The sequence below is a fragment of the Schistocerca cancellata genome, chromosome 12 (assembly GCF_023864275.1).
Source record: "Schistocerca cancellata isolate TAMUIC-IGC-003103 chromosome 12, iqSchCanc2.1, whole genome shotgun sequence".
NCBI lineage: Eukaryota > Metazoa > Arthropoda > Insecta > Orthoptera > Acrididae > Schistocerca > Schistocerca cancellata.
The window spans coordinates 162,409,484-162,431,391 of NC_064637.1; the positions used below are offsets into that span (position 1 = coordinate 162,409,484).

Here is a 21,908-nt window from a genome sequence, read left to right on the forward strand (position 1 = left end):
GAATAGTACTGCAGCAACGAAATATGAACGAGAGAAAAAAAAAAAGAACGAAAATAAAACTTAGTTGCAAAGGAAATGCGCCGTATAGAACAACAAAACACAGTGCTCATACAAGCGCCTGCCAACAGCAAAGTGTGTCAAAGGCTTTAGGCTGCACTCTGAGCACTATGGGACTTCACTGCTGAGGTCATCAGTCCCCTAGTACTTAGAACTACTTAAACCTAACTAACCTAAGGACATCACACACATCCATGCCCGAGGCAGGATTCGAACCTCTGACTGTAGCGGTCGCGCAGTTCCAGACTGTAGCGCCTAGAACCGCTCGGCTGGCCAAAGGCTTTAGGAAGACTGTGCAATGCTTCCTAACAACAAATTGCCTCCGATGACCATGACGTGACAATTGTTTAAATTAGATTCGTTTGAGCAGTGGCAGGTGGGCTCTTGCACAAGGGCAGTTGAGTCGCGTATGAGTAGTACCTTCTTTCGCTTCTGGTTACAGAAGTATGGCTGGGCGCCACTACTTAATATTGCCCTGGTTCGGAAATATAGTAAATCTGGTGCTGATGCCCAGAACAGTCTGAGTTGTAGTGGGGAGATGGATCGTCTCCACGTGCCATGTGTTTACGTTCAGTAATTTTGTTGTTTCCTCTTAGTTTATTGCTCTCGCGTTAAGTGATAACGAATGGATTTTTGCAGCCGGGAGTTATCAAATTAATTAAAATATGTTCAAATAGTTACGGAAGGCTAAAATATGTTATTAGTTTTAGATTTTATTTCCACCTTCCTGACAGTCAAGCATTAATCGCCTTGCAGAACAGTGAAGTTATTTTTGTCTGTTTGCTAAAGAGATTTGGCTTTCATTAATCTTTTCTGTTTTATTTGAAATGAAGAGTTTAATTTCACACTGTTGGCTAGTTTCAACTGTTCGCTGCATTTCAAGTGCACATATGGCATTATGCCATAATAAAGAGCGAAACATGAGATAATACAGTACTGGTACTCCAAGAAAATTTACATACGAATCTGGACATATGAGTGTGGATTTTAAGCCGAATTATGAATTTTAGCATGTTTCATGAAATTCCGATGCTCTTGAAGTATCCTCTGATGCCAAATTTCCTTTTACGCAAGATGAACTACATGCGGAAATGTACGATGAATTACTTAAATCACAAAACGTTTGACACTCATTTAAAAATCAGCTCTTTGAGGACGACCATTTAGAAGAATTTCGAGCCCAGAAGATCAAACATTTACGTCATTATTAAAAATTTTACTGGCACATTTATGTGATGTATCTTAAAGTGAAACACGTGCAAAAAAGATAAACATTATATGTGCAAGCTTAGCTTCTCTTCCAGCTTATTAATCTTAGAGACCAATATTATATGTGAATGCTATGTATATTATTTCAACCATTAACTTTTCTTATTTGTGTGTATGCGCTACTGAAGAGTGATCACTGATCAAATATTAAATGCCCTGAATAACCGGACATCACCCATTGGTATTTTTTGTGATCTCTCAAAGGCCTTTGATTGTGTAAATCATGGTATTCTTTTAGATAAGCTAAATCATTATGGTTTGAGTGGGGCAGTGCACAAATGGTTTAATTCATACTTAAAAGGAAGAATGCAGAAAGTTAAAATAAGTGGTTAATGTAAGGTTAAAACAACAGCTGATTCCTCAAACTGGGGGGCTATCAAGTACGGGGTCCCACAGGGTTCAGTCTTAGGTCCTTTACTGTTCTTGATATACATTAATGACTTACCATTCCACATTGATGAAGATGCAAAGTTAGTTCTTTTTGCTGATGATACAAGTATAGTAATAACATTCAAAAACCAAGAACTAAGTGATGTAATTGTAAATGATGTTTTTCGCAAAATTATTAAGCAGTTCTCAGTAAACGGACTCTCTTTAAATTTTGATAAAACACAGTATATACAATTCCGTACAGTAAATGGCACAACTCTAGTAATAAATATAGACTTTGAATAGAAGTCTGTAGCTAAAGGAGAATTTTCAAAATTTTTAGGTGTGTCCATTGATTAGAGGTTAAACTGGAAGCAACACATTGATGGTCTGCTGAAACGTCGGAGTTCAGCTACGTATGCTATTAGGGTTATTGCAAATTTTGGTGATAAGAATCTCAGGAAATTAGCTTACTATGCCTACTTTCATTCACTGTTTTCGTATGACATCATATTCTGGGGTAATTCATCGTTGAGTAGAAAACTATTCATTGCTCAAAAACGTGTAATCAGAATCATTGCTGGCGCCCACCTACGGTCATCCTGCAGACATCTATTTAAGGATCTAGGGATCCTCACAGTAACCTCACAGTATATATATTCACTTATGACATTTGTTGTTAATAATCCAACCCAGTTCGAAAGTAATAGCAGTGTGCATAGCTATAACACCAGGAGAAAGGATGATCTTCACTATGCAGGGTTAAATCTGACTTTGGCACAGAAAGGGGTAAATTATGCTGCCACAAAAGTCTTTGGTCACCTACCAAACAGCATCAAAAGCCGGACAGATAGCCAACTAACATTTAAAAATAAATTAAAAGAATTTCTAGATGACACCTCCTCCTACTCATTGGCTGAATTTTTAGATATAAATTAAGGGGGGAAAAGAAAACAACAACAACAACTTAAACATTAGTGTCATGCAATATTTGGTGTAATGTAATATCTTGTACAGACATCTTTTATTAACCTGACACGTTCCACATTATTATGAAGTGTCATATTCATGATCTATGGAACAAGTATTAATCTAATCTAATCTAATCTAATCTTGCTGTTGGCTTACTACATCATGTGTCCGTGCTGTCATCAGCTGGCGAGATCACGTGACAGTGAGCTATGACTGGCTTACAAAAGCGCCTCGCAATCTCGATTTCAATGCTTCGGAAAGTGACATGAGGTGTTTGGTGGAATTCAAATTTATACCTTCGTTATACGGAAATATGCAGCGTACATGTTGCTGCACATCAAAGGTCTTTCAACGTCGGTATATAAAAACATAAACATTCAAAGAATTGACGGGTTTTACAGTTCCAATGAAGAGTATTCTGTCACTTAACACAGAGAAAGTGTATTTTCACCCGGGAAAAATGTACTTTTAACCGGGAAATCCGGGAAAAATCCGAGATTTTTTTTCCCTTGTCCACGTAAACATCCTGGTACTGCAGATTGATACGTGACAAGATTTGCAGAGTATACCACTTTTAATCGGCCATATCACCGATGTTGCAGCACGGCGAGGAGAGCGCTTTCAGCCCGGGAGCGCAGATGCCGTCACCGGGACGCCTGACTTCGCCGTCACCCCAGCAGAGGATGTCTTCGCCACAGCACCGGACGACGCCTGGCCCGTTTCCCTCTGACCAGATGAGGTAGTAGGAGATTTCTGCAGAGTTTATTATTGCAAATAACTGTTCATCCTGGAATCCAGATATTGTCTTTTCGTGCATTGTAACGTACCACTTTTGTAAAGTGATGTTTTTCCTGACGCCTACCTCCCTTCAACAAATGATGTCCCCCACATAATCCACGTGCCACTGGATGGTGCCTTACGGAAGGTACACTGTTCCACTGCTAGCCATTTCCTTTCTTGTTCCACTCGCAAATAGAGTGACGGAAAAACACTTGTCTATATGCGTCCATACGAGCCCTAGTGTCACTTATCTTGTCTTTGTGGTCCTTATGCAGAATGTACGTTGGCGGCAGTAGAATCGTTCTGCAGTCAACTTCGTGTGCCTGTTCTCTAAATTTTCTCAATAATATTTTGCAAAAAGAACATTTCCTTTCCTCAAGGGATTCCCTTATCAGTTCACAGAGGGTCTCCATGACATTTGCATGTTGATTGAACTTTTTGGTAACAATTTTAGCAGCCTGCCTCTGGATTGCCACTCGCATAGTTAAATTATTGAAGTACGGTAAAACCACAAATATTGTAACTATTCATTATCTGTATATTGCTTCTTTTCAGGTACACTTGTAGCTCGTTCTTAAATTCTCTAGGTACATCAGAATAAATATGGGCTTGGCTACCAATGTTTCAGTTATGTTTCCATCATTGTGTAAGTTAATACACACACACACACACACACACACACACACACACACACACACACAGTATATGAAATGCATGTTAATGAAAATATTAGACACAATTTTGAAAAATAGCCTGTGATTTTTCTTTTGAGAGAGTGACTTCCATCTAGCACTGACCAGTGAATTTTCGAGGGTGATGAGAGCTGAGATGAAATCATTACTCATTTCCATTCTGAAGGTGTAGGAACCTAGGGTATGAACAGATGCCTCACTCATCGTGGCTGGACTGTTTGGTTGTTTTTTGTTATCTTTCTTGTCCAAATTCTGACAGGCCAAACAGTTTATCATCCACATCTACATCAACAACCATTAGAACACCATGTCATCATCCTCCAATATTAATCACAATAGGTGGGTAGAACTTCCCACCCTGAGCCTGGTTGGATCAAATTTATTAATTTGCCAACTGTGATGGCCTTTTCGCATTCTCTCTTTGCATTACAAGCCCACACTTTCTGGAGCAGTTGTGAAGAGTGGTAGGATGGACATCTTTTCAGGCCTTATCAAACTGTTACTTTCATCTTCTCACCCTTTTCAACGTCATCTAGCATAAGAGTAACGATTTGTCTGCAGTAGAGAGCTTTATAATTTTGTATTATGCCCAGGTACAGTTGTTGCAATCTTCGTGCAATGTTGGTATGTATGGTCTAGTTGCCAAAAAAATAAATAAATAAATAATAATAATAATAATAATAATAATAATAATAATAATTGTATTCCTCCTTCGTCAAATCACTATTAATGGAGGTCAGCCGTTAATTAAACAGTTTCTTTTTAATTTATACGTAATATGAATCTTACGTCTCGATTTACTCACTATGCTGCGGCAAGAGGACTCACATATAAAAAGGTATTACAGTTTGCATGGTTTCAGAACAAGTGTCTCCTTTTTATGGCAGAATGGTTGCAAGGGGAGGAAGAGGAGTGAAGGAAAAGGAAAAGGAAAGTTACCAAGATCCCCAGGTAAGGGGATACTTACTGGACGGGATGAGAAGGAAAGACTGATCCAGGGGATACTTAGCGGGCAGAAAGAAGGAAAGACTGGTCCAGTCTTCCCTTCTCATCCCATCCAGTAAGTATCCCCTTACCTGGGGATCTTGGTGACTTTTCCGAACTCAACTCCTTCTCCTAAACCTCGACAATCCTTTCCATTCACCCCTCTCCCTTCTTCTTCAATCCTTCTGCCAGAAGAGGGAGCCTGTCTGCCAGAAGAGGAAGCCACTGGCTCCGAAAGCTTGCGAACTGTAATACATTTCTATATGTGTGTTCTTCTGCCACCGCTCGGTAAGTACATTTGTGGCAAATCACCGTTTGTGCTTCACAGCTTTGCCAGAGAATACGTCATCCTTGAACTTCACTGTATATCGATGGAAATAAATGTGCGTTTAGAGAAGTTTTGAAAGCTACTATTGTCATTTACACATTTACGAGCAATTTGTTGCACATCGATGTTTGTGATTTAGTAGCTGTAGCAGAGTTTCTAACTAACATGTTGTGTTATATCTAGTTTTCTCTTAAAGAGCAGCAGTAGTCATATTTATTATCCACATTATTTGTAAATTAACTCTGTTTTCGAGTTTGCGAAAAACTATAATTAATACCATAATGTTTTAGGAAAATGGCAGTTACTGCCTTGTAACATATTGCACCAGCCAAAATGCAGTTCCACTGTGAATTCTGTTCTCAAAGAAGGGATGAGATGGTCGATGTTTGTAAGCAGCTGGAAATCCGAAATCGCCCTGACTACTGTCAAACGAATGGAAGCTGCTGCAAAGATAAGACATCCTGTGATACTAAATGCCTTCTCTGAACATTACACCGAGAACAGATAATTCGGAGTGGGGTGCTCGTTATGGAAATATATTGGATCAAGAATTCGCATTAGTATTTTGCAGCTGCGACTTATTAAACTGATAGTTCGGTAATTTTCACATCTGTCAACTCCTGCTTTCTTTTGGATTGGAATTATTATATTCTTCTTGAAATATGAGGGTATTTCGCCTGTCTCATACATCTTGCTCACCAGATGGTAAGAGTTTTGTCAGGACTGGCTCTCCCAAGGCCATCAGTAGTTCTAATGGAATGTTGTCTACTCCTGGGGCCTTGTTTCGACTCAAGTCTTTCTGTGCTCTGTCAGACTCTTCAGGCAGTATCGTATCTCCCATTTCATCTTCATCTACATCCTCTTCCATTTCCATAATATTGTCCTCAAGTACATCGCCCTTGTATAGACCCTCTATATACTCCTTCCACCTTTCTCCTTTCCATTCTTTGCTTAGAACTGGGTTTCCATCTGAGCTCTTGATATTCATACAAGTGGTTCTCTTTTCTCCAAAGGTCTCTTTAATTTTCCTGTAGGCAGTATCTATCTTGCCCCTAGTGAGATAAGCCTCTACATCCTTACATTTGTCCTCTAGCCATCCCTGCTTAGCCATTTTGCACTTCCTGTCGATCTCATTTTTGAGACTTTTGTATTCCTTTTTGCCTGCTACATTTACTGCATTTTTATATGTTCTCCTTTCATCAATTAAATTCAATGTTTCTTCTGTTACCCAAGGATTTCTACTAGCCCTCGTCTTTTTACCTACTTGATCCTCTGCCGCCTTCACTACTTCATCCCTCAAAGCTACCCATTCATCTTCTACTGTATTTCTTTCCCCCATTCCTGTCAATTGTTCCCTTATGCTCTCCCTGAAATTCTGTCAGGGTGTCTACGACCCGGGAGAGCCGGGAAAAACCCGGGATTTTTTTCATCCGGGAGAAAACCGGGAAAAACCCGGGATATTTTTAGAATTCCGGGAATTTTTCATTGTTTTAGTTATCAGTTAAATTTTTGTAATTTCGACTAGTAAGAACCGACACACTAACAAAGGATATTACTGTATCCCGCTACTGCAGAATAATACGTCAACAATAAAACATAAACGAGAGAAAAAAACGAAAATAGCTTAAATTGCAAAGGAAATGCGCGATATACAATGACGACACAAGTGCTCATGCAAGCGTCTGCCGATTGAAAATGTGTCAAAGGCTTTAGGAATACTATGCAGTGCTTCATAACAACAAATTGCCTCCAATGAGCGTGTAGTCGCAACTGTTTACATTCGATTTGTTTTAGCAGTTAACGCGCGGGCTCATGCGCATGCGCAGTAGAGTCACGTTTGAGTAGTAGATTCTCCCGATTCTGTCAACAGGAATGTGGCTGTTGGCTGTGCAAGCAGTCGCAGCAAGCAGCTAGATACTTCCGGGAAAAGGGGGCGCCTAATTCATATTCCTGAGGGGGAAAAACACTTGTTTCACAAAGCACCTAGCATCCAGCGCACATTTGCCTATCAATTAGTCATATGATTTTGAAACGCTTCTCTGTTGGTATTTGAACACATTTTAAGTTGATTTCTGAATGAATCATAAGCTGACTTTTGAATGCATGCATAGTGTACGTGATGTCTCTGTCAGGAGAATCCTCGTCGCATCTAGAAATAAACTTTCCACAGACAGAAGGGGACGGGGCTATATTAGCTGAGTGGTGTAAAGCCGAATGGATGAATGGCAATCGCTGTCTGATTATGTGGCTGATTGGGTGTGGGAATGGTCAGCGTTGTTATAATTACTAGCGAAATCCATAGATTCATACTATCAGAATGGAAATAAACGACTGACAGGAGTAACAGGTGAGAAAGATTATGTATTATCTTCTCCGTGTGTCCAAGAAAATGAAGTTTTGACAGAAAATGTTTGGCCAGATCGCTACACTAGTAAGGACCGGTAGTACAGTCCCCGGCTACCAGCCGCTTAAGTTCTATTATGGAAGTAACGCGGAAAACGTGTGGTACGAACACGTAACAACGAATAACCGGAAAATAATTGCGGGAGAACTAAACCAGTGATTCTGGCAGGGTTAGTGAAGTTAATCGGCGAGCAAATTTTGACAGTGGCAGCAATAGCTACAGAATTGGTGATGACAGGATTGTTTGTTAGAACGAGGACGGAGAAGAAACGAGGACATCACTCAAATTATGGAAGAATAAGACGGTTCCAAATTTATATAAAAATTTCGTAATGCTAGTTTTCGATGTCATGCTAGAGAAGCTGGTGCATATGAATGAAACGTGAAACTATTTCCTTTTTGCTTGTAGTAGGCCTAATAGGCATTTGATATTGATACTTATTGGATTATATTCTGTCGTGTTATAAAAATGACCATTTGTGCCAAAGCAGTCTCGTTTGTTTGGTGTGTTATAAAATTGATGCCGTATTAGAAAGGCCTATTTTGTTTTATCTAGCAGACAGTGACAAAATAGACGTAATCAGATCGAGAAACCACACCAGTCTTGGGTATTATTTGTATTAACAGCTTTTTCAGTATTAGATAACTACATTTCGATTTTCCAAGTAGCAAAACGTTGACAAACTTTGATGAGGTAAAAGATTCTTTCACAGAAAGGAAAACACGCCATGTAAAGCTGTAGCAAGATTAGAGAGAAAAAAATGCTAGGAGCTAAGGTTTGAAGAAATGTGTAATTTCTTGCTTATCTCTTGTCAGTACTGGTTTTATATATCCTGTATTTAATTTATGACACACAAAACAGCAAGTTATTAACTAATGGGCAATGAAGAGTTCAGATTTTCAAAGAGTTCTTGTTCTCTCGATTACAAATAATCCCATCCGCTATTAATTGCGAGATTTTTTTTTTTTTTTTTTTTTTTTTTTTTTTTTTAAAAAAAAAAGAGAGGCAGGCTGCCAAACCGGCCGACTGGGAGCAGGAGAGGCACCACAGGACATTTCAATTTCCACTCTTATGAATATAGTTTGGACGTGCAGTAGAAAAATGCTTTATGAAGAGGCATGGAAGTGCACTTGGGCATACTTAAGACCAAATAATATGTCTTACATTTCCTCGAATACATACGTTTTATGTTTCAGACTTTTCAGAAAGATGTGCGCTACGAGATGAACATATTTTGAAAATTCGATTTTTTTTAGTATTGATCTGGTTCGCAAATGTCGTAGATCCGGGGCTGATGCGCAGAGCAATCTGAGCAGTAGTGGGTAGTCTCCACGTGACCCGTGTTTACGTTCAGTGATTTTGCTCTTTCCCCTTCGCTTACTCTCTCGTCAAATGAAAACAAAACGGATATCCATGGCCGGGAGCTATCAAGTGAATTAAAACACATTCACATAATTACTAAAGGCTGAAATATGTCATTAGTTTCATATTTTATTTCCACCTTTCTGACAGTCAAGCATTAATCGCCTTGCGGAACAATGAAGTTACTTTTGTCTGTTTGCTAAAGAAATCTGACTTTTGCTAATCTTTTCCGCAGAGGCAGTCAATGTATCTGAAACGAAATGTTTAATTCCACAGTACATTTTCAACTGTTCGCTGCATTTCAAGTGCACGTTTTCATTTTCTAGCATGTATGGCATTATGCCATAGTAAAGAACCAAACATGATATAATACAGTACTGGTGCTCCAAGAAAATTTACATCCTGAAAACCACACTTAAAAGCTTAATATCAGGTCGGGGTCTACGGTACTTCATTGGGAATCTGGACATACGAGTGTGCCTTTAAGTATGCACTTTAAATGTGCACATTTTAATATGGTTCACGAAATTCCGATGCTCTTGCAGTATCATCTTTCATTGATGATCTTTTACACGTACGTACATACGGGCTTCCTACGTCATGATACCTACCCAAGCGCGGTGTCGCCTGTTACCTGAGCTCTCTGGCAACTGCTGAAACGAACCTATTTATAACAGGTCGCGGGAAAATATTACGATTGGTGGTTTGAAAAGCGTTACTTTCAAAGTAAATATCCTTTTACGTAAGTTGAACTACGTACAAGAATGGACCGTGAATTTATTAAATCACAAAGCGTTTGACTCTCATTTAAAAATCAGATGCCTGATGACGAGCCATTTAGAAGCATTTCGAACCCTCGAACCCTGAAGATCAGACATTTATGTCATTATTAAAAATTTTACAGGCACATTTGTATGATATCTCTTAAAGTGTAACACGCGCAAAAAAGATCAACAGTATATGCGAAAGCTTAGCTTCTCTTGCAGCTTGAGACCAATATTTTATGTGAAAGCTTTGCTTTTCTTGTAACAACACTATGTATATTAATTTAAACTATTAACTTTCCCTGTTTGGCGCTCTACTTAACACTGATGTTGCTATTGGCTGACTACATCACGTGTCCTATGCTCTGAATATCCTCTGTCATCGGCTGACGAGATCACGTGACATGAGTTACGAACGGCTTACAAAAGCGCATCGAAATCTCGGTTTCAATGGTTCGGAAAGTAACATGCGGTGTTTGGTGGATTTTCTAATGTATGTTTTCGTAATACGAAAATACGCAGTGTACATGTTGCTGCACATCAAAGATATTTCCAAAACGTGTCTTTTTCTCTGAGTTTCATTTTCTAAAGTGCCGGGAAATTGTACGCCCGTGTACAAAACCATAACCATTCAAGGGAGTGATAGGGGAAAATATACTGTCATCCGGGAGAAAGTGTGTTTTTAACCGGGAAATCCGGGAAAAATCCGGGAATTTTTTTTCCTTGTCCACGTAGACACCCTGTATAAATGCGGTGAACCTAATATTTGGGCTACATAAAATGGTGGACGTCAGCTTCAAGTTTGTGACGTAATGGCAACTCCCTTCTTCTTCTTACTTCCGTGTGACTAAATAACGTGTCCTACGCTCTGAGTACGGCTGGCAAGATCACGTGACACGAGCTACGATTGGCTAACAAAAGCACATCGCAATCCCGATTTCGGTACTTTGCGGAAACCGACATACCGTGTCTGTTGGAATTCGAATTTATACTTTCGTAATACAAAAATATGCAATGTGCGCATTGCTGCACATCAGAGATCTGCGCTAACCTACTTTTTTTTCTGCTTTGTATAGTTTTTTGAAGTGCTGCAAAGTTCTACGTCGTGATGTATAAAACTTTAACCTTTTGAAGGATTGATAAGTTTTACAGTTCTGAGGAAAAGTATGATGTCACTTAACCAGGGAAAAGTGTAATTTTAATTGTGAAGTCCGGGAATTACTTTTTTCTGTCCGTGTACAGACCCCATTATGAAAGGAGAATGTGAGGAGGCCAAATACACGGTTATTTTAAATGTGCTACAGTTTTACTGCGTCTCAGTAAAAAACTCGGGCTGGTGCTCCCACCAGGATCCAGCACGCGGGCCCCCGCTTCGCACGCTCCCCCCTCGGGCTGGGGACGCCGCAGCCGCAGCCGGCCGCCGCCTCCTCCCCCGCAGAGTTGCACCGCCCGCGCAGCTTGCCGGCCGGCTACGGGTCGGGCGCCAGTGAGCGGGCGTCGCCTGTGGGCGGGCGGCCCTCGGGGGGCGCGGGCTCGTCGCCGGCGACTCCTGCGGCGGGCCCGTCCCAGCAGCAGCGGCAGCAGCAGCAGCAGCTGATCGTGCAGCGCCACATACAGCAGCAGCAACAGCAGATCCTGCAGCAGGAGGTGAGAACGCCCCGTCCTTCGATACGCCACTCTCAAATATGATGATTGATTTAACTGACTCTGCTCTGTCCCCAGTGATACATTTAGGGTTACTGAAGGGAACCCCACCCTGTCTATCTAACCTGTGTTAATTTAGGCAAGTATTAGACAGGGGGGGGGGGGGGGGAGGGGACTATTTGATGCAGGACCTTAATATTCTTACTGTATGTTACATGATGCTAATAGAGTCAACTGTGCTAAAATCTACTTTATCCATTTTATAGTTTTTAAGAAATACTTTTTTAAATTTATTAACAAAAAATATAAAGTTTTTTCTGCAGAAAATATTTTTTTGAGAACTTCCTAATGGGGGAATATTAATGAATGTAATACCAGAGGTGGCCTTTTATGTTAGGCAGAGTCTCTGAAAATTTCATTCATTTATTTGTGATAATAGGGCATATGTACTGAAAATTTTACTTTGCGGGAAATTGACTTTAAAGAAAAAACTTTTGAAATTTGTTACTTACAGTTAATTAAAACTGTCCTGCTGCATTTGATGGCCCGTCTTTGGCTTCTCGCAGGTCTTCCAGCTTCTTTTTCTCCTTCCTGGATATTTGTCTCGTCTTCTTGGCCATATTAGATGCAGACCTGTCTGCATCGGCTATCCTCATTTTATCGCACTGTTGCAGCCCTGTGATCGTATTTTCACCAGGATTAATTCCCAGCTTTTTCAGTACCCAACACTTTACAGTATTACCACAATTGAATGTAATAACAGTGTCACGAACTCCTAGTTTCATTGTATGCGTGCCTACAAATACAGTTTTAGGAAGGTGGTTCCAAATTATGCTGTTGTGAAACATTCATTTGGGTTCTGTGTCTGCCCATGCAGACATTTCCTTAGAAGGTCAGGATGAGCCAAGTCTCTGAAAATAGGTTTAATTGCTATAATAACAGCAGCAGGAAGAGGATGCTGGTGAGAATAAGATTCTCCAATTGCCTGAGTGCTATTGTATTTGCACCACGAATTTTCTCCTGATGTTCACAATCCGTGACATGTTTATCATCAGTAGAGGACTTAATGGAAGAATATGGCCCAAACATATCTCTTCATTGCATCTAGATTTTCTTTATTTCTCCTAATTGCCTGCCCATAGTATACCTGCAAGTTTTCTATTTCAGTTTTAGTTAACTGACCCTGTCCGGTCAACAATTTTCCATCTTCTAATTTTTTTGCCCTCATATCAACAGTTAGTTTTTTCAGTCTTGTTCCCAAATGTTTTTTAACATGGCCTACACATTCTATTTTGCTAATAACGGCATCTCCATATGCCTTGGAGTTGACAGTGGGTGACAGAAAAGTGGGTGTGGCACATAAACACACGTGGTAGGAAAATGCTCTTTAAATGCTCAAAAAATTTTTTTTCACCAAATTCCTTTTCAGAGTACTTATATATTTTTTTTTACCGTCCTGAACCACAGTGTGGTGTCTTTAATAGTTTTGCACTTCATTTAAAATGTGCTCACCACCAGTGAATAATGTGAAAAACTTGTTTTGCACTGTGTTGTCAAACCCTGAAAAGCTTAAGGAAATATCATCCAGCTTACACCTGTATGCATGCAAGTGTGAAGGTAACGACCGAGGTGAGTCATTAAAGTGCCGGACTGGCATTCGGAAGGAATCGAGCCCCGCCTGGCCGTGACGACTCGGATTCTTCTGGGTTTCCCCAAATCGTTACGGCAAATGCCGTGACGGTTTTTTTAAAATCACACTGCCAGTTTCTTTTCTCCGCCAACACGCTGCCTGAGCTCACGTAATGTCTATAGTGACCTCGCCATCAATGAATAGCAGATGGCAGAATCAAAACATCGAGGATCCGGAACTCTGTTATTGGAAACTGAAAGAAATTGACTTTTCGACCAAAAAATAAGAACTGCTACAGGTTCAACCAGCTGTGCTCCCAATGTTCTCGATTTCTTGACGGGTGCTCAGTGAGGCTGTGCGAATAATGTGTTTCTGTGTCTTTTACACCTCTGAGGAGGGAAACAGACTTATGAAAATGGGGCAAAGCTAAGTCCATTTCAGAAGTGAGGTTTTCTGACGTTTCAGGGGTGGGGGGAATAATCTTTTTGGATTAGCAGATTTTTTTTTGTGATATGCAGTCTTTCGGTTATGATTTTATGGAAACTGGTCTGTAAAACTATTTATTCTTTCAATTATTATATTCTTGCATCATCATTTGATAATGATTTGTCTGTCTTTTCTGCATTAGCTGTTGCTATTACAGTGATCAGAAATTACGTAAGCCGTTGCACATATTTTTTTAAAAAAATAGAATTGTCAGTACCAAGTTCTCTGAAAAGTGATCGAGTGAAAGTTGTCATCCAGATTCCCGTTACGGGAGGCGGCAGGAAATCGAACGAAATGAAAACGCATCCCGACAGGCGTTCTCGTGCCGGTCTCGAGCCACACCGACACTAGCCAAACTGTAGTGTCGTACGGAAAATCTCGTCCTCTCGTATTCTAACACTCCATACCGGAACGTCAACAGCGAATACGAGTAGAGGCAGTGTCTTACGGTAAGTCTTGTCCTCTCGTATTCTAAAATCCGTTCCGGCCTCCGAGAGTGTCGAGAGCGAATACGAGTAGAGGATTTCTCAGATCTCGGACCGTCCGTAGCCGATAGGTGAGAAGCTCAAACGTAATCCTCCACGCTCCGCACCCAGATGTGCCACTCGTCTTCACAATTTGGAATTAACTCTTCTGCCCGTACAGGAGAGATGTCGTTCCGAGTCACAGTGGGAACGTGTGTGTTCGCAGCAGCTGCAGCATGAGCAGCAGAACGCGCTGGCCACGCTGCAGCAGCGCCAGCAGCAGCTCTCCCTGCAACAGCGCCACCAGCTGCTGCAGCAACAGCAACAGCAGATGCTGCAACGCCAGCAGCAGCTCCTTCTGCTGCAACAGGGAGGTGAGTGTCATCATTTAGCAGTACATTTTAGGGGTCAGAATGTATTTCCACTGTTATCCAGACAATATTGAAATGGCCAACATACTATTTATTTATCTGACTCCAAGAAGACAAGACTTTTATTCAGAGTTAAGATAATTAATGTGGGATATGTTGACCCTTTTGCTGCTACGGATGAGCTCTTTGCATTCTGCGCTGAGGCCGCTTTCTTATGGCTGTACTGGTGGCCGAATGGTGGTGCCCGGGCTGAGAGACAGCGGTCCGGCCGATAGTACTTGCTGACACATTTTTCACAAACTGTTGGGTTAAAAAATTTTACTTTTTTCACATTGTACAGTCTGTTATCTTCACCCAGTAAGGAACGGTATTTGTTTTTGTTCGTCCTCGTACTTACTGCACTGCATCAAATTAAGTTAAACATTGCGTGAAATTTTAAAGAGTTTACAGGTATAAAAACACATTTTCTGTTGTCGATTTTCACTCATCCATTTCAATGAATGAAATGTAGATAAGATACCAAAAGTGTATTTAAAATTGAGAGCTGAACAATCTCTCTTTTTCTTTCTCAAGTTATTAGGTTTCGTATCCGACGGAAGGTCAGGCCCAGTGTGCCCAATTCTGTCTGTGCAGACGTGGTTGCTGTTATGAAATACTTATCGTCTGTGTTTGAGAAAACCATTAGGTGGAAAAAAAAAATTTATACGTCTTACAGTCTGATATCTTCGCTTGATAAAGAACTGCACTTCTTTATGCCATAGTTGCTGTGCTGCATCAAATTAAGAAAAACTTCGTATGAAATATTTTGCAGAGGTAAAAATGCATCACATAAACTTTAAATTTTACATACGGTTAATTTTCTCTCGTACATTGCAAGAAATGAAATGTAGAGCAAATATCAAACTTTTTTTTAAAGTTGAGAACAGAATGATATCTTATATCTTCTCGAGATACTCAGATTTATATCCGAAGCACTGTCCTGCACAACGGACCACCCACAGCCTTGTGCGTCACAAATCACGTAATCGTAACAATTGTCCTATCTTGTAAACAATTCGAGATGTCGAACGAGGTTTTCTACGAGTGATAGCACAAAATTAGGCACCTACGTTGTATGACGAGTACTCCAAATGGAAAATGCCGTAATGACTCAGGGTGTATACGACCCGGGAGATCCGGGAAATACCCGGGAATTTTTTTATCCGGGAGAAAACCGGGAAAAACCCGGGAATTTTTTAGAATTCCGGGAATTTTTCGTTGTTTTAATTTTCAGTTAGTTTTTTGTAATTTTGACTGGTAAGACCCGATACTCCAACGAAGAATATTACTGTATCCCGCTACTGCAGAATAATGCTGCAGCAACAATATATGAACGGGAGAATAAAACCTAAATTGCAAAGGAAATGCTTCATATATATAAAAACAGTGCTCATACAAGCGTTTGCCATCAGCAAAATGTGTCAAAGGGTTTAGGAAGACTATGCAATCCTTCGTGACTACAAATTGCCTCCTATGAGCGTGACGTCACAACTGCTTACATTCTATTCATTTAAGCAGTTACGAGCGGGATCATGCGCATGCGCAGTTGAGTCGCTTCTGTGTACAGAAATGTCGCTGTTGGTTGTGTCCGCAGCAAACCAGGGTATCTGAACCAGGCGGCAATTTTGGTGGTGAGGGGGGCAAATTCGTATACTTGAGGGGGGAAAAAACCTTGTTTCACAAAGCACGCTAGTCTATCGATTATTCAAATGATTTTGAAATGCATCCCTGTTGCTTTTTAACACATTCTAAGTTGATTTATGAATGAATCATAAGTTGCTTTTTGAATGCGTGCATAGAGTACATGATGTCCATGCCAGGGGAATCCTCGTCGCATCTAGAAATAAACTTTCCTGCAGACAAAAGGTGACGGCGCTATACGAGCTGAGCGGAATAAAGCCGAACGGGTGAATGCCGTTTGTTTATGTGATTGATTGATTGGGTATGCGAATGATCAGCGTTGTTATAATTACTAGCTACGTCCATAGATTCAGACTACCAGAGTGGAAATAAACGACTAACAGGAATAACAGGTAAGAAAGATTACGTATTATCTTCTGGGTGTATCCAAGAAAATGAAATTTAAACAAAATTTTTGGCCACGTCGCTACAGTAGAAAGGGCAAGTTGTACATTTCCCGGCTAGCAGCCCCTAAGTTCTATTCTGGGAGTAGCGCGGAAAACGCGTTGAACGAACACGTAATAACGCCTAACCGGAGAATAATCGCTGGGTAACTAAACAGTTGATTCTGGCAGGGTTAGTAGAGTTAACCGGAGAATGAGCTTTGACAATGGTAGGAATAGTTACAGAATTAGTGATAAGATAGTTTGTTAGAACGAGGAAGGAGAAGAAACGGGGACATCACACAAATTATGGAATAATATATGACGATTCCAAATTTATACAAACATTTCGTACTACTACTACTTTTCTATCTCGTGCTTCAAAAACTGGAGCGTATGAATGAAATGTGCAACCATTTCCTAGCATAAAGCATTTTGCTTGTAGTAGGCCAAATAGGCATTTCATATTGTTACTTCGCGAATTATATTCTGTCGTATTATAAAAATGACCATCATTACCAAAACATTAGAAAGGCCTGTTTTCTTTTGTCTAGCAGACAGTGACAACATAGACGTAATCAGACGTAAACCACACCAGTCTTGGGTACTATTAGTATTAACTGCTTTTGCAGTATTAGACAACGGCATTTAGGTTTTTCATGTAGCAAAACGTTTGACGAACTTTGATGAGGTAATAGATTCTTTCGCAGAAAGGAAAGCACACCATGTAAAGCTGTAGCAAGATTAGAGAGGGAAAAAAAAAGAACGCTAGGACTTAAGGATTGAAGAACTGTGTACTGTCTTGCTTGCCTCTTGTCTTACCTGGTTTTGTGTATCCTGTATTTCATTTTATGTCACACAGAACAGCAAGTTATTAGCTAATAGGCAATAAAGAGTCCAAATTTTCGGAGGGGCTCTTGTTCTTCCGGTTACAAATAATCCCATCCACTATTAATTGAGGGGGGGGGGGGGGGGGGGCGGCATGATGTAAAACCGGTCGACTGGGAGCAGGAGAGACACCACAGACATTTTAATTTGCACTGCCCTGAATATAGTTTGATGGCACCCAGTACAAAATATACACATTTGAGTTCCACAGTGCGAAGTACAGTGACGTGTGGTAGAAGAATGCTGTGTGAAGAGGCGTGGCACTGCCCTTGGCACACTTAAGACCAAATAACATGGCTTACATTTCCTCGAAGTTATATGTTTTATGAATCAGACTCTTCAGAAAGATGTGCACTACAAAATGAACATTTTTGAAAATTTTTTTTTTTTTAATTTTTGCGTCCTATCTCAAATGCTCGATCGTAGATCCATGTGATCTGTGTTTACATTTAGTGATTTTTGCTGTTTCCTCTTCGTTTACTGCTCTCACGTCAAATGGAAAGAAAGGTGATTTCTGTGGCTGGGGGCTATCAAGTGAATTAAAATACATCCACATAATTATCGAAGGCTACAGTATGTTGTTAGTTCTAGATCTGATTTTATTTCCACCTTTCTAATAAATCAAGCATTAATCGCCTTGCAGAACAATTAAGTTATTTTTGTCACTTTGCTAAAGAAATTCTGCTTTTATTTATCTTTTGCGCTGAGGCAACCAGTTTGTTTCAAACGAAGTGTTTTATTCCACACTATTGGCTAGTTTCAACTGTTCACTGCATTTCAAGCGCACGTTTTCATCTTCTACCACGTATGACATTATGCCATAATAAAGAAACAAACATGAGACAATACAGTACTGGTACTCCAAGAAAATTTACATCCTGAAAACCACACTGAAAAGGTTAATATTAGATCGAGGCCTACTTCGCTGGGTATCTGGACATACGAATGTGCACTTTAAAGCGAATTATTCATTTCAGTATGATTCAAGAAATTCCGACTTTCGTGGAGTATCCTCTGATGTCTTGTTTCTGTTATGACATAATGCAAGATCTTTAAATGTTTTACTCATATGAACGTACGGGCTCCCTACGTCATCGTAGCTGCGCAAGCGCGGGGATGCCTCTTATGTGGCATTCTCTGGCAACTGCTGGAACAAATCTATTTGTAACAGATCTCGGAAAATATTGCGAATTGTCGTTTGAAAAGCGTTGTTTTCAAAGCAAATTTCCTTTTGCGCAAATGAATTATGTGCGAGAATTTACGATGAATTTCTTAAATCACAGAGCGTTTGACTCTCATTTAAAAATCAACTCTTTAATGACAAGCCATTTAGAAGAATTTCGAGCCCAGATGATCAGAGATTTATGTTGGTATTAAACATTTTACTGGCAAATTTATGTGATGCCTTAAAGTGTAAAACGCGCAAAAAAGATCAACATTATACGTGAAAGCTTCTCTTGTAGCTTATTAATCTTCGCGACAAATATTAAATATGAAAACTTTGCTTTTCCTGCGAAACAGTGTCTATTAATTTAAACTATTAACTTTTCCTGCTTGTGTGTTTGCGCTACTGTGATGCTGTTGGCTGACTACATCACGTTACCTACGCTATGAATATCCGCTGTCATCGGCTAGTGAGATCACGTGAAGTGAAATGATCTATGACTGGCTTACAAAAGCGCATCGCAATGTCTATTTCAATGTTTCGAAAAGTAACATGCGGTTTTTGGTGCAATTCGAATTTATACTCTCGTTATACAAAAATATGCAACGTATATGTTGCTGCACATTAAAGAACTTCCCAAAACGTGGTTTCCTTCCCAAGTTTCGTTTTCTAAAGTGCCGGGAAATTCTAAGCCGCTGTATAAAACCATAACCATTCAAATGATTGATAAATTTTACTGCTCCGAGGAAAAGTATACTGTCACTTAACACGGAAAAAGTGTATTTTCGCCCGGGAGAAAGTGTATTTTTAACCGGGAGATCCGGGAAAAATCCGGGAATTTTTTTTCCTTGTCCACGTATACACCCTGTGACTACAACCGAGTTAGGATGAATGGGCATAGACAGAGGTGTATGTTGGCAACACACAATATCCTATTTCATAGCATATTCTACAGCATGATAGTCATGACCTTAGTGCCTTTTTCACCAGACATGCCATCTGGATTCTTCCCCCAGACACGAGTTTCTCACAACTCCACAGGTGGGAGTGGCATTACGTGTCCTTGGTTTTTGCCATGGCCTTAATTTATGCTAATTTCTTCAGCTTCAGAATTTTTTCTTAGTAACTATTCCTCTTGTCTCTTCCATTTAAATTTCTATATCATTCATTTTCTGACCTGTATGTTTTTTCCAACCCCCTACCTCCATCTGCCTACCCCATGTAATGCACGTAGTTCTCTGCTCTTATTGACTCTTGCACGATGTTTTGTTAGTGATGTCTGTCTCGCTTATTACTATATCTTCCACCTTTAAGCACTCAGGTTTTCAAATCTCATCTGATGCCATCCCCATCAAACAGTCTTCCTTCTCATCTCATTCGGTAAGTGTCCCCTGAACCAGGATTTGGAGTGACATTACCTTAACTCTTCCCATTTCTTAAACCTCGCCAGTCCTTTTCGTTCATTCCTTTCCCTTTATCCCTTCTGCCAGAAGAGAAGCCACTGGCTCTGAGAGAGCTTGCACATTTCCCCAACTTTTGTATGTATTTTCTCCTGCTGCTACATGATGTGTAGATTTTCTATCTACCAATTACGTTACATTTTTGAAGTTTATTTATGTATGTAGTTAATGACACATTACATAACTGAAACACAAAATATTGTACGTTTATTCCTCAGCAGCAAACTGAATAAGTTAGCAGACAGTAAGGAACAAATGATGACGTACAAGAAGAAATTCGTTTGTGTGTTAGGAATTTTGCTAAAAAGGCAGGGTCTCAACATAGCATAATGAAGTAACAAGTACAATACAGAACGAACTTGGAAGACAGATGACTAACACTGATAAATATAGCCAGTGTGGTATCTGCAATCAACCCTTCATTTGCTGTCAGTATATATGTGTGTACACAACATGTAGGAACTTCTGAACCAAATATGCAGAACACCTAAGAGTATTAAAAAGTAATAGCTCCTCTCAACATTTGTACTCCATGTAATGGCATAGAATCTTCACTCAGCAAACATGGAAACAAGTTTGAAAATTCTTAAAACTAACAATAGCCTGCACCCAAAATTAACAACTGCATCCAAAATTAACAAAAATGGAGAAGCATCATGCAGAAAAATCTATAGCATAAGGAAAATACATACTAAATTAACAGGCATCACTCTGTACTAAAACACTATTTGCCACAATAGACCAACTGTGCAAATACACCCCCTCCTCCTCTCTCTCTCTCTCTCTCTCTCTCTCTCTCTCTCTTTCACACACACACACACACACACACACACACACACACACACTAAATGTCCTGAATGTTAATAACACTTGGAAATTTGCATGTCATCTTTCAAATAAATGCTCAACATAACAATTAACATCATACAGTCGCAGTAACAACATGCTAGATGACAATCTACTGATTTTGTTATAAAATAAATGAAATTGCACATGCAAGCCTCAAAACTCTTTTAATAAATATAATAAGTGTCTTAACACATTGGAAATGATGAGTATCACAGCTACAGAATAAAAAATTGTCTGTAACATGCTAAATAACACGATTTTTATATCGGAAATGGCGAAAAGTGGAAGAATAGAAACTGTTTTGTTGTTTGCAGATGACTGAATGTAAAATTTGTGGTAGTTACAAAGCTACCAGCATAAAATAACTTCTTATTGTCATGTAAGGTATGTCTAAAATTATATAAATATTTGTTTTTCAGATTAGTATTCCAGGCATAATTAATTCAAATGTTCCTGCACCATAATCATTATCAGACTGGACAATTAAAAACATTCCACTGAAGATAGCACTAAAAGTGCTGAAACATTTTAGGGTAGAGAAAACCTAAAGAAACGACGTCTTGCAAAAGGCGGAGTGTGTTGGTTGGTTGTTTTGGGGAGGAGACCAGACAGCGGGGTCATCGGTCTCATCGGGTTAGAGAAGGACGGGGAAGGAAGTCGGCCGTGCCCTTTGAAAGGAACCATCCTGGCATTTGCCTGGAGAGATTTAGGGAAATCGCGGAAAAACCTAAATCGGGATGGCCGGATGCGGGATTGAACCGTCGTCCTCCCGAATGCAAGTCCAGTGTCTAACCACTGCGCCACCTCGCTCGGTGCGGAGTGTCTCTCCAAGGTTTTATACTTATACAAAGCATATTAAGATCTGCCT

The 21,908-nt window shown here is 40.0% G+C and overlaps 1 protein-coding gene across 1 annotated transcript in view; it reads left to right on the plus strand.

Annotated features, from left to right (window-relative positions):
• Positions 1-21,908, plus strand: part of LOC126109551 (histone-lysine N-methyltransferase 2C-like) — a 417,507-nt gene that overhangs the window by 231,328 nt on the left and 164,271 nt on the right. Inside the window, exons 45-47 of the mRNA XM_049914567.1 lie at positions 3,270-3,406; positions 11,331-11,628; positions 14,432-14,579. Coding sequence (XP_049770524.1) covers positions 3,270-3,406; positions 11,331-11,628; positions 14,432-14,579 — 583 coding nt within the window. The remainder of the gene's footprint in view (positions 1-3,269; positions 3,407-11,330; positions 11,629-14,431; positions 14,580-21,908) is intronic.